The 13,207-nt window shown below is 32.7% G+C and overlaps 1 protein-coding gene across 2 annotated transcripts; it reads left to right on the forward strand.

The window, feature by feature from the left end:
- Positions 1–4,917: 4,917 nt before the first annotated feature.
- On the forward strand, positions 4,918–10,234 carry LOC132036504 (GDSL esterase/lipase At1g28610-like). 2 transcript variants are annotated; one of them, XM_059426858.1, is made up of 5 exons: positions 4,918–5,216; positions 6,079–6,303; positions 7,876–7,946; positions 8,681–8,960; positions 9,930–10,234. In XM_059426858.1, the coding sequence occupies exons 1-5, from the start codon at positions 4,949–4,951 to the stop codon at positions 10,166–10,168; spliced, it is 1,083 nt and encodes a 360-aa protein (XP_059282841.1). In that variant the 5' UTR covers positions 4,918–4,948; the 3' UTR covers positions 10,169–10,234. The 2 variants fall into 2 exon arrangements, with proteins under 2 accessions (XP_059282841.1, XP_059282840.1); XM_059426857.1 differs by having other exon boundaries at positions 4,919–5,216; positions 7,798–7,946.
- Positions 10,235–13,207: the final 2,973 nt, after the last annotated feature.

The raw sequence follows: 13,207 nt of genomic DNA on the forward strand, positions 1-13,207 counted from the left end.
GGCATTCACAGATTTTTCCTTTTTAAAAAAAGTAAGAATTTATGAAAAAGGAGAGAGAATGGTAATGTATATTAAGTGATTAATATTGTTACCCTTAAAAGGAGATATGGGATTGGGGGTGCTAATTTTTAGGTGTATTTGTGAAATAGTAATTGAAAGTTACTGTGTAGCTATAATAGTTAAATTAGAAAAGTATTTAGTTATTATTAGTAATTAAAATAAAAGATAGTTATTACCACTAATTATGTATTAGAAGTAGGTATAACGCATAAAAATTCATTTCTTAAAAGTATCATAATTTTGTTAGTACTAAGTATTAACTGAAAAATAAAGTTTAAAAGGACTTTTCCTCGTGATTAGTGTAATGCCAATTAGTATGAGTTATTATTTAAAATGATAATTTATTATTTATAAATCACAAAAGTCTTTTGGGAGTTGTTAAGCTTTTAAGAATCTTAAGAATGGAGTTTGAATTTTTTACGTTAATTCACCCACCAATATTTAAATATATGATGATAAACATGAATATCATTCTCAATCAATATTTAAGCATTAAAAAAATAGAAATCCTGATCAAAAATTAAATAATGATTATCTTTTTTTAAGTATTTTAATGTATATAAAAAAAATAGGCTAAATAGGATGGAAACAGTGACTTATTTGAGTTATAATCATGTGTTTGGAAACTTGATGACCGGATAATAATTGGGATCTACAAAAGGTCAGTCCGTACACTAAGCTCCTGTTGTGCGCGAAGTCGAAAAAGAAAATCGAACCACAAGAGTCTATTGTGTGTAGTCCATTTCTGTTGAAACCTGCCTTACTCAATTACACATGGCCTAATTAAGATCTACAAATTTACACTAAATCAGACGATGTGTTTAAATATCAAGACCACGTGTCAGTGGTTTTAACTAGCAAAAAGGCTGTAAATTGATTCGTGAGCAATGAAAATTTTAGCTGGGCCCATAGTTTCACAAGAAGTTGTGCTGTACTTCTTGGGACAATTCACTGGTCCACTAATTTTGTCCAGGGTGGGAAAGGTACGTACATGAAAGCATGGGTATAACTTCCTCCATGAAAGAAAAAAAAAGGCAATATACATCAAAACCCCCCGAACTATATCCGAAAAGTCGATATCACACCTAAATTATACGAACGACCTATTACACACCTAATAGATGAAAAAGTATTTTTTACTCCCGAGTTGTATGACTCACACACTCTCTCCCACATCAATGCCACATCAGTCCACGTCAGTGCCACGCCAATTTTTAATTTTAATTTTATATTTTTTTCCTTCCCCCTCCTCCCCCACCCTCCCTTTCTTCTTCATCCCTACTCCCTTTCTTATTGCATAACCACCATTGTTTCTAATGAACTTTAATACAGTGAATTTCAATACAAAGTGAGCTTTCATTTTTTCCGATCTTCTTCATTTTTCCATCACCTTCACCCACTAATCTCCGTCACACCACCACGCACCAACCCCCCAAATGTTCACCGCTACCATCGCCAATTAACCCCGACCAACAAACCATATCTCCTTCACCCCAAAACCAACCCATCTCCACCCAAACCACCTTTAAGCCATCCCGTCACCACCCATCTTCTTCGATATTTAACATACCCTTCACCATCTCCACCTTAACCACCAAAAACCCCAACACTATTGTTCAATCAGTTTCCATTTGTCAACCACTGGAAAATTACCACAAAAAACCACCTAAAACCATCACTACCACCGGAAAACCTCACAAATTGGCATAAAATGGATCTAAATAGAATGTAAGCAAATGGTGTTTGAGATTTCATATCATTGACTGCAACTAGCTTGGAATTTAGTTGCTTTTGTCGTTGAAAGAGAGCACATATTTGGTAGGACAGAGATTTAATTCAAGTAAATTTACATGGAATGAGTGAATGTGAATTGCAAATGGGTGGTGGTGGTGTGGGGATTTTTCCTTCTGGTGGTAGGGGTGGGTTTAAGATGATGATAGGGGGTTGTGAGGGGTGGGGATGAAGAAATTGCACGGACGGCCCTTCAACGGGCAGTGAAGAAATTGCACGGACGGCCCTTCAATGGGCAACAATGAAGAATTGCATGAACTGCCCTTTGGGGTTGGTGGGAAGGTGGAGGAGAAGGGGGTGGGTGGGGAAAATGAGGGGTGTGGTGGGGGTTTAAAAAAAATTGAATTTCACAATTAAAAAATAGGAAAAATAAATAATATATAATTAAAACGCGCCTCTTTTTTTTTTTAAAAAAAATATTGCGCCACATCGGCTCTCGGGGAGAAAAATATCACTTTTTTTCATATATTAGGTGTGTAATAGGTCGTTCGTATAATTTAGGTGTGATATCGACTTTTCATGATAGTTCGGGGGGGGGGGGTTTGATGTATATTGCCAAAAAAAAACAGAAATGACCTTTGGTAGAAAGCAAACATGTCGACGAACAGCTGTCACCTTCTAGCCACTTATTATTAATAAAAAAATAAAAATACTCCTAAGATAGAATTGACCTTTTTCGGTAGAAAGCAAATATGTCGACGAACAGTTGTGTGCTTCTAGCCTCTTATTAATATATATATATAAAATAAAATAAAATAATAATAATAATAAAATAATAAAAAAAACCTCCTAAGATAGAATTGACCTTTGGTAGAAAGCAAACATGTCGACGGATAGGTGTGTGCTTCTAGCATTTTACAAATAATACTCCCTCCATCTCAAATAAGTGTCGGCACTTTGAAGACAAAAAAGAATAATTAAAATAAGATTATCACATTAGGAATTCAAGATAAAAAAAATTAGCAAGTATTTTTAACCAGGGGAGAATTTAGGTAGAGAATTTGGGGCACGTGAACACACGCTCTATCCGTAAAACTAGGTATTTTATGTATATATTTTTTAAAATTGATATACTATTACCTGCTGGAACACATGCTACAAAAAGACTAAATGGTTCACTTGGTTAAAGGTTGAGTTATTTACTTAGGTGCGTTTGGTACGCGGACTAAGTTATCCCGGTATTACAGTCCTGGGATTACAATCCCACCTGGGAGGTGGGATAAAATAATACCAACCTTAATGGGATAAGATGGGTTATCCTAGACTAACTTTGGATAAATTTTATACCTTCAACCAAACAAGGTATAAAATTTATCCTAAAGTTAATCCCGGGATATCATACCTTATATCGCGTACCAAACGACCAGAGGCCTTGGGTTCCCACTTAACACATTTTTCTTTTTCTTTTTTAGTGCTAAACCCATGTTCTAAAAATCCTAGATTCGCCTCTGTTTTTAACTATGCCCTCAACATTAAAGAAGTTGTCCTTTTTAATATGGCTCAATTCTCAAAATATATTTAAGACATATGGATGGTTTGCTAAACTTTATACTCCCTGTGTTCCATAATAACTGATTTTTAGGCTTTTCAATTCTTTTCAAAAGAAGCGGTGCTTTAAGATTTCAAGAAGACTTTAGGCAGATTCTTCCAAAATTACCCTTATTTAAATGGTCAAGATTCACTAACTACCTTTTTTTTCTTTTCTAAAAAGTAGTAAAACTTGATTAGGAGTAAGTTAGTAAAAACACTCCTAATTTTCTAAGAGCGAGCATCTTCTTAAGGCGTGTGCATGAGCTTAAAAACTCACTTATTATGGAACGGAGGAAGTATTATATTATTGATTTCTTAATAGACGTGATTTTTATTAAAATGATACTTATTTTGAAACAGAAGAAGTAGTAAAATAAGAGAATAAGTAATGAGCTGTTTAGATAGTACTCACGTTACTTTTCTTCTTTTCCTATTTCCTATATCTTCTTCCCTAGAATCTTGGGACAATTTTAAGAATGATCACTTAATTTTTATTAAAGTTATTTATTCTTTAATAAAAATGTCGTAAGGGTCACAAAAAATCAATAAACATACCGTATAAGTAATGAGTTCGAAAAGAAGAAGTAATGAGTTCAATTTATATATATATATATATATATATATATATATATATATATATATATAATTATTAAAAGTAAAAAAGAAAATTAATCTTTGACCCATAATTTGAAATGTCTTAAGTTAAGGATCATCTAAAACAATCTCTCTATCGCATATTCTGAAGTTAGGAGTAAAGATGCAAGACACATTTTATCCTCACGAGACTCCACCTGTGGAATTTCACTAGGTTGTTGACCCATATTTTGAAATGTAATTGGTTCAACGATTAGAACGTAAACATTGAATTCATAAAATTCAAATTTTACTTTCGCTTTTAATTAAATCTGTCAACCTTTAATCAAAAATCTCAAAATTCAGATTCTTGGGAACGAAGAACCTCCTCATAAGAAGCATTTTACCTCTTTATCGGAGCCTGAAAGTACTGGACCAAATAGGTTGCAAACGGAGCTTAAAATTTTCCAATTTATTGATGAGAAGCTATGGAGGTGTGGTAAGTATTCATCAATCCCTAAATAGAGGTTTCGGGTTCGACTCTTAATAATAGATTGACTTTTGATAAAGAACACTTCATCCCCCAAAGTAGGATTTAGCGCTTAATTAGTCAAACATCAAAGCGAATATCAAAACACCTAATGAAAAAAGAAAAAAATATTATCTTAGTTTGACTTGGCATGGTTTTAAGAAATAAAAGATGATTTTGAAATGTGTGGTCCAAAATAAATCATAAATATTTGTGTGACTGTAAATTATCTCATAAAGTTAAATTATTTCTAAATATAAAAATATGTCAATTTTTTGGACAAACTAATAAGGAAACTAAAACAAACTAATAAATAAAGTAAAACAATCTTTTTGGTACCGAGGGATAATAGAAGTCAATTCTCAAACTAATTTTTTACATTATGTGTTGTTTCTTTCTCCACCGTTAGAAACCTGTGGTTTATATATACCAAAAAGTATCAAAATAACAATGTAGTACTTCATCATGGCTGCACTTAATGCAACATTTGCCTGTATTGTTTTTCTCCTCCTCTTGTTCTCTTCAACTAATAATTGTGAAGCTAAGTGCTTCAAATCTATTATCAGTTTTGGAGATTCACTTACAGATACTGGAAATTTAATTCATCTATCAGAAAATTCCAATTATAAACAACAGCAAATAGTGCAGTGTGGATCGTTACCCTATGGAGAAACTTTCTTTCATCGCCCAACTGGGCGATGTTCTGATGGTCGCCTTGTTATCGATTTTCTTGGTACGTGATTCAGTAAAGACTTTAAGTTATACAGTTTAAAAGTAATTTAAATTTTAAGTATAATATAATTTGTGATGGCATGTTAATTACTTTTTCTGATTTATGCAGTCTTAATTCTTAATTTTCCTTTTTGTCTGTTTAAATATGAATATCACTTTCTATATTTATTAATTTTTTAATTCCAACATTTTATGTATCATCTTTAAGACCACAGGATTTCAAAAGTCTCTCAATTTTTTAAACTCCTTATTTAATAAAACTAAGACACATAAAAAATGATTAGGAAGGAGTACAAGGTTGTGTTACCGACAAAAAATTATCACTACAGTTTACCTTTTCTTTAATTTTCTTTCCTTTCGAGCTGAGCGGTTCTTTCGTAAAATAACATCTCTATCCCCACAAAAGTAAAAGTAAAGTCTGAGTATATCCTATTCTTTCCAAACCTCATTTGTGAAATTACACTGGATTATATTGTTGTAGTACTAGAGCCTTGGTAATTTCAATGATTATATGAATGGAGAGAGAGAGGGGGAAAAGAGATAGAGAGTTTCGCTTACAACTTTGCTTTGGTGAGCTTGGGATTATGTTTAATTTCTGTACAACCAATAATACAAGGTTAGTTTAAATCATCACACTGAATTAACCTGCAAAAACATGTAATTGTCTATAATACAATTAATTCGATAATTTAAAATAAAGCAAATAACCTGTTATATCAAGTAAATATATGTTTTTCCGAATTTATTAATTTATAGTTATTCAATTATAAGTCTTTCATATTTGTGCACTATGGTAATGCTACATTTTTATTTTCTATTCATTTTCTTGTTTAATTGAGTTAATAATTGTGTTGTTATTGTAGCTGAGAGTTTAGGGCTTCCACTGGTTCCCCCTTACATTGGTAGAAAAAATGTTGGCAGCAGAAATTTTAGAGAAGGGGTGAATTTTGCAGTTGCTGGGGCCACAGCTCTTAATCACTCACTTTTGGAAGAACTTGGAATTTACAACCCTCAAACTAATGTCTCTTTAGGAACTCAATTGAGATGGTTCAAAGAAATGTTGTCCTCTCTTTGCCAATCATCCTCAGGTAATTCTTTTTCTTGTTAGTGTTGATGGATAATAATTTATTCACATTCAATAATTATACATAGAGATAATGGTCAAAAGCACATATATGACATAATTATCATTTTTTGTGAGTTTCACACCCCAACGTAACTCTCAACTGTTCCCTTTTCCTACTTGAACTATTACCATCTATGTATCAAAATACACCTAGTTGAGTAGTTCAGGTAGGAATAGGAGCAATGATAGTTGGCCTAATCAACTTTGAGGTCTATTTTTAATACATAAATGGTGATAGTTCAAATAGGAAAAGTAACAATCGATAGTTAGGGTGTGAAACTCGTGAAAAAGTGATAGTTCAAATGTGTTTTTTATCATTAACTCTTATACGAAATTAATAGGTCATGATGCATGTTTGCACATAGACTTCTCTTGTTTAACAACGATAATTGTTTGCACACAGACTTCTCTTACATAACCGTGATTGAGTAAAACACAAGTAGATGATAATAGTTCAACCTGTATGCCAACAAGCTTGCCAAATGAAGGAAGAGGAGAGTACACTTCTACTATAAGTTGAAACATAGTCGATCCCAGTGGCGGACTCAGGATTTAGTGGTTCTGGGTGCTCTCCTTAAAATCAATAAAAAATATATTGCTTTGAGTAGGATTTGAAATTGACTACTCGATGGCTTAACCTAAAGCCTACAACCTTTTAACCGAAGCATTAAGATCTTTTATTGCCTCATGGGTGCTATTTATTATTTTATACCAAAACTTCAATATTTTCTATATGTCTACGTAGAGTATCCGCCATGGTTAATGGGTGCTCGAGCACCAAAACTTAGCACATGCGTCCGCCCCTAGTCGATCCTCATGGGATAGAGGTCTGCAGATACTCGTTTAGATCCTCATTGCATTGTTACTGTTAAGTCACCTAACTATGGTAAAATGATACGATTTAGCATAAATATCATATGCAGATTCATGTTTACTTGCTATTATGCTCGTTGTCCACGTTGTCTTATGTTACCTTATTTGACACTATTTGCTCAAGCACAATAAGGAATAAAAGAACACTTTTGACACAAAATCCTAAAATACACGAAGTACCAAAAAGTACCCTTCTAGCGGGGTATGCGTGGATTATGTGAAGTCTTGAAATGCATCTCATTAAGGACAAAGTAGAAACATAAATATTAGGTGGATTAGATGTGGGTAACTTTAATATTTAAAATGGATTGAGTCAATAAATTTAAATATTTAAAATGGCTTGAGTCAATCATATGATTAAGGAATGTGTCATAGGCCCAATTCTCTCATCTCAAAACTAGTTACTAGTTCTAGTCTCTAGTTTTACATTTATTTGTTAAAAAATAAATATATTGTGCTATCAAGAATATAAAGTTATGTACAAATTTAATCATTTTGTTTGTTTTCTTACAATTCTATTTTCTCTTAGAACTTTCTTATGAGTGAAAATGTGTTTTAAATAATTCAACATTTTCTTGTGCAGAATGCAAAGATTTTCTGAAAAGTTCGCTTATTCTGTTTGGAGAAATTGGAGGAAATGATTATAATTTTCCCTTATTAGGTGGAATGCCCATACAAATGGTTCAATCAATGGTACCTCTAGTTATTAATAACATCGGCCAGATTATTAATGTAAGTTTCTAAATTCACTAGATTATGAGTTTTTGTTTCATTAGTTGCCTTAACAATAGGAAAATGTTCAAATTTGTCTCTGTATTATCCGAAATTGCTCAATTTTGTTCTCTATTACCTTTTTACTCATTCATACCTTTATCATTAGCAAAATGTCATGTATTTGTCTTACCATTAACAGAGCTCCAGAGTGAAATTGGTGGACTTCATGTGTCAAAATTTCCCTAATTTTCATCCAATGTACTTCTCAATTGACTATGGATTAAAATTACTCTCATCAGGCTTGAGCTCCGTTAGGGGTAGAAATAGCACAAACTGGCCATTTCTTGACCATAATTTTTTTGGAAAAGCAGTCACTTTATGGAGCTTAAATTGCAAAAGTGACGGTATATATATATATATATATATATATATATATATATATATATAGGCATGGTGATCAGTTGGACCGTTGATTAATTAACTTACTCAAGGACGTTATCTTAGTGTTTCACTTGTGGATTTGAAAGTAACTAATTTTCAATTACAGAGTTTGAAAGATGTGGCTATTTGTGAATTTTATCCCCATAGAGATCTAAGACAAAATTGAGACTTTTTTATAACGGTAAGAGTAATATTAGACAAAAAAGTTTAATAGAGTGCACAACATCTTAATTTCGGATAGAATAAGTGCAAATTTGACCCTTTTTCCGTACTCATGATGATTTGCAAATTTGACCCTTTTTTCCATGCAGGAAGTCATCGAACTTGGAGCTGAAACACTTATAGTTCCTGGAAATTTACCATTAGGATGTTTACCAGCCTATTTGGATCGTTTTATGAGTACTAATAAAAATGATTATTATGATCCAAACACTGGTTGCATTAATTGGCTAAATGAGTTTTCTGAGTACCATAATGTGATGCTTCAAGTTGAACTCAATCGTCTTCAACAACTTCATCCTCATGCCACAATTATTTATGGAGATTACTACAATGCATTGATGCAACTTTACCTTTCTCCCCAAAAATATGGTGAGTCAGTTCTTAGTTTGAATCGTTTCATCTAAAAGTTTAAAATGCCGTAGAATAGATAATGTTGCTCATTTCTTTATACTTTTAACACGATCTTTTACCTATGTATATCTTTTAGACATATCACTGATAGTGTAAAAGATATTTACACAATTATGTCAATCATCAGGTAAAATTTTACAAGTAAATTTTATGTAAGTATTAGTTGACAATCTTGCAAGAATGATAACTAATTAACTTGCTATTACAAATCAAACTATATTGATAGAATAAAAGATCTTCATACCATCAGTGTATATATTTAAGTTAAGAGTGATTTGCAAGAATGACCTCCATTTGGCCCCACGTAACAAAATTGTAGAAAATGACCTCTATTCCTCATTGGGATAAGTTGTGGACATAAATTTGTTTTGCCTATGAGGCTAGATTTTGTGACATTTCATACAATGAACCTGCTCAATCGGCCGCAAGTTATCGCAACTGAAACTCCTAACCAATAGGCAACAATTATACTATCTTCACTGTCCGTAACTTCTTGAAATATTGTAACTTTTGCCTCATAGGCAAAACTAACTTATGCGCACATTACGATTAGAACTTATGTCCAATGGACAACAACAATTTTTTTTAAATTTTTTTTAACAAACAATTGTTGAGTGGGGCTATAAATTCAAGATCACCTCTTATGATGTCCTTTTTCAGCAATTTCCTGTTAACTGTGGTCCATTTTTTAATAATGAGTGGTAGTGAGGCTCAAGTCTAAAGCCTCTGTGTCAGCTTGTATCGCATACTATTTATTTTGTGTGAATCGTTTGATCTAAAAGCTTAACATGTTGTGATGTTGGAATGAAACATTTTCATTAACATATTTTCTAAGTAGAGAACTTCAGTTTCATGATCTTTTTTGTGGATTCAAGAGATCATATAATTGGGAATTTCAAGTTGATATTTCTATAAATGAATTTGCAGGATTCAAAAGTGCTATTGTGGCTTGTTGTGGAGGAAAGGGTCCATACCAAGTTGATATTTCTACACAATGTGGCGACTCCTCTGCAAATGTTTGTGATGATCCATCAACATTTGTTAGCTGGGATGGTATACACTCAACAGAGACTGCATATAAATGGATGGCCCAAAGCCTAATTAGTGGCCCATTTGCCATTCCTCACATCAATGAATTATGCACCTTTAAAGTTTATACAACATAAAAACAGCGTTTACTGATCTTTTTTCGGTCCTGTTAAAGCTTTATTATAATGATTATTTTTCAATGATACGGGGTGAAAAATAGCTTTATATGTATTTTACCCTTCAACAACCCCTTGTGTGAAAATCTTATCATTACTGGACAATGTTAGAAAGAACATACACCCTCAAGTAAAATTTTGTATGGTATTCTTTTCTTTTATTAGTCTGTTTAGAAAAGCATAATATCCTCCTACATTTGTAATATTTTAGTTTTAATCTTTCTATTTTAATAGGAAATTTGTCTTTTAATCGCTTATATATCAACAATCATGACTTTCGTCCTCTTGATATTTGATTAAGCTCATTTAACATGTAATATAGAGCAATTCGTTTTGTCCAAAAGATAACTAATGGTGTTGAAAATCGAGTTCATAACGATTGATTCCGGGTAAAATACGAATGATTCCTTACGATTGCGATCACAAGTTTACACTGAATAAAATATCTAATAGACATATATATATATATATATATATATATATATATATATATATATATATAAAACTAGAATTCTTTTCCTATTTGATATATTATGAGAAAGGTCTAGAAATTCCAAACCTACCATGTTGCTCATTGAGTCATGGTATAGATCCTTGCAATTTGTTGTGTCTCATATATATATATAAAACTAGAATTCTTTTCCTATTTGATTTATGCTTTGATGAAGTGGGGCATGGCGGGACGTTAAATTTGGAGAACCACACAATGCTTTATTGTAGATGAAAAACTGACTCGACAGGTTCTTGAAATGACCCCCTGAGGGTATTTCACTGTACAATTTCTTAACAGAAACATTGAAATACTTGAGGTATTGAAGTTTTTCCAAAGACTAGGGAATGATTCCGGATATATTGTTATGAGAAAGGTCTAGAAATTCCAAACCTACCATGTTGCTCATTGAGTCAGGTATAGATCCTTGCAATTTGTTGTGTCTCAAAGAAAGGTGCACCAGATTTTGCAATCCTCCAATTTCTCTAGGAATTCCATTTGAGAATTGATTCAGTCAGATCCATCAGTGTCGCAACCTTTAAATTTCCAATTTTTGGAGGTAAAGAACCACCTAAGTTGTTTGACGATAAGTCAAGAACCACTAGATCCTTAAGATTCCCTAAGCTTGCTGGTATATTGGAACTCAATTTATTGGAACCCAGATGTATCTCTCTAAGGGAAGTAATGTTCCCTCAACAATTTGGAAGAGATCCTAAAAGCTGATTTTGACCAAAGTAAATGTTACCCAATCTCTGTAATTTACATAGACTATCTCCAATAAATCCTGTAAGAGTGTTTTCACTCAAGTCAAAGCTCTGAAGGTTTCTCAAGTTGCCAATAGATGTGGGAATCGATCCAACCAAGTTGTTTCCACGAATTTCAAGGATTAATAAGCTACTTAAGTTTCCAACTGATGGAAATCAGGCATACGCAGCGGAAGCAAATAGCCAGGATCGAACTTGCATGTAATATAGACAACACATAATCAAAGATATTGATCAAACATAAAATTGATACTTATCTCTTGAAGCGTGAATGCAACCTCGAATCTGGCCTTCAAGCACAAGCAAAACCCATTCACGCGTTCATCCTCCAGTTCCACGGTCTTCTACTGTGTATTCGGAAGTTCTATGAACGTAATACTTGAGTGGCAAGTATTCGGCTAAAGAACAATCATCACTTAGGGTTCAATGGCTTTCTTTATATACACATGTTTTTAGGGTAAACCCTAGCAAAAAACGTGTAGCCCTTTCCTAACCCACCAAGGATATTATTTTTCCTTTTATTTTCCTTGTTCTAGAATATTCAGGCACAACAGGGACCACAGATTTAATAACGAGGCTTCCTATTGTGGTATTAATTCGGAATATGAATGAATTAATCCTACCACAATAAATTACAATTTATTCCACTAGAAAACTGTAATTGCACTCCTCTGTTTAATTTCGAAATCCTTCATTAAAAACTTATTTAACTCCCCATGTTAAGATTACGGACACCAATCAAATAAATTAAATTACTGACAATTTAATTCATCGACTAATTTAATCCTTTATATTTCTGCTTAACTTACATCACGTGACGGATACAAAATCCACCTGCAGGGTTTCACATGAGACTTATAAGCATCCATAAAGGGTATCATCAATCTCAAAGTCGAGACACGGATTCTATCAACTAATTATTATTTCACAAATGTAATTTGCCATTATCCAATTTACCAGGAATACATAGACCCGCAATTGAGTCGTACCTTTTAATAAATCAAAATAATGAACAAATCACATTGATCATAATAATTATATCAAGATTAAGAGTATAAGTACATTTAATGAACTAGAGAATTTGTTTTATATATTCAGTACAAAAACACTTATCTCTACTTGGTCCGTTCAATACATACAAAATGTACTAGCACAAGAAGACGGAACTACACCGTTCCCATAATGAAGATTCATTATATTAATCTTGTGCTACAATCATACCAATGGCTTTGTCTAATTTCCATCTTCGATTGTGAACATAAATTTTATACTTATAAGAACCGACGATTTAATCTTCCGTGTATAAGCTAAACTCTATACACTAAATCATCTACTATATAAGTAAAGGACACACATACTAGTACATGATCTATTTAATTCTTTATTAAACAATGAATAAATAATTGTTCTATAATAAATACTATATCCAAACACATGGTTAATAGTATATATATCCCAACAATCTCCCACTTAGACTTTTAACCATGACAATTGTTAGAATATACCATGTCTAAACGCATGGTTAATGGTATATACCCCAACAATCTCCCACTTAGACTTTTAACCATGCATTTACAACTTTCACATGTATTCCTTTTGCACGACTACCAAAAGTCTTAGAGACTAAGTTCTTTGCAAAAATTAACTTACCAAGTTGTTTTCTAATGTAACTTCGTCTAGTAGTGCTTCGTCAGAATCGACCGGTTTCGTACTACGATCTTCGGGATCCTATCATGAAACTCTCCA

The sequence above is a fragment of the Lycium ferocissimum genome, chromosome 11, assembly GCF_029784015.1.
Source record: "Lycium ferocissimum isolate CSIRO_LF1 chromosome 11, AGI_CSIRO_Lferr_CH_V1, whole genome shotgun sequence".
Lineage (NCBI taxonomy): Eukaryota > Viridiplantae > Streptophyta > Magnoliopsida > Solanales > Solanaceae > Lycium > Lycium ferocissimum.

Bases quoted from the DNA above. Each gene is read 5' to 3' on its own strand.
- LOC132036504 (XM_059426857.1), top strand. From the start codon at position 4,949: ATGGCTGCACTTAATGCAACATTTGCCTGTATTGTTTTTCTCCTCCTC. The intron at 6,304-7,797 runs GTAATTCTTTTT...TTTCTTGTGCAG, and splicing joins TCTTTGCCAATCATCCTCAG to AATGCAAAGATTTTCTGAAA. The intron at 7,947-8,680 runs GTAAGTTTCTAA...TTTTCCATGCAG, and splicing joins ACATCGGCCAGATTATTAAT to GAAGTCATCGAACTTGGAGC.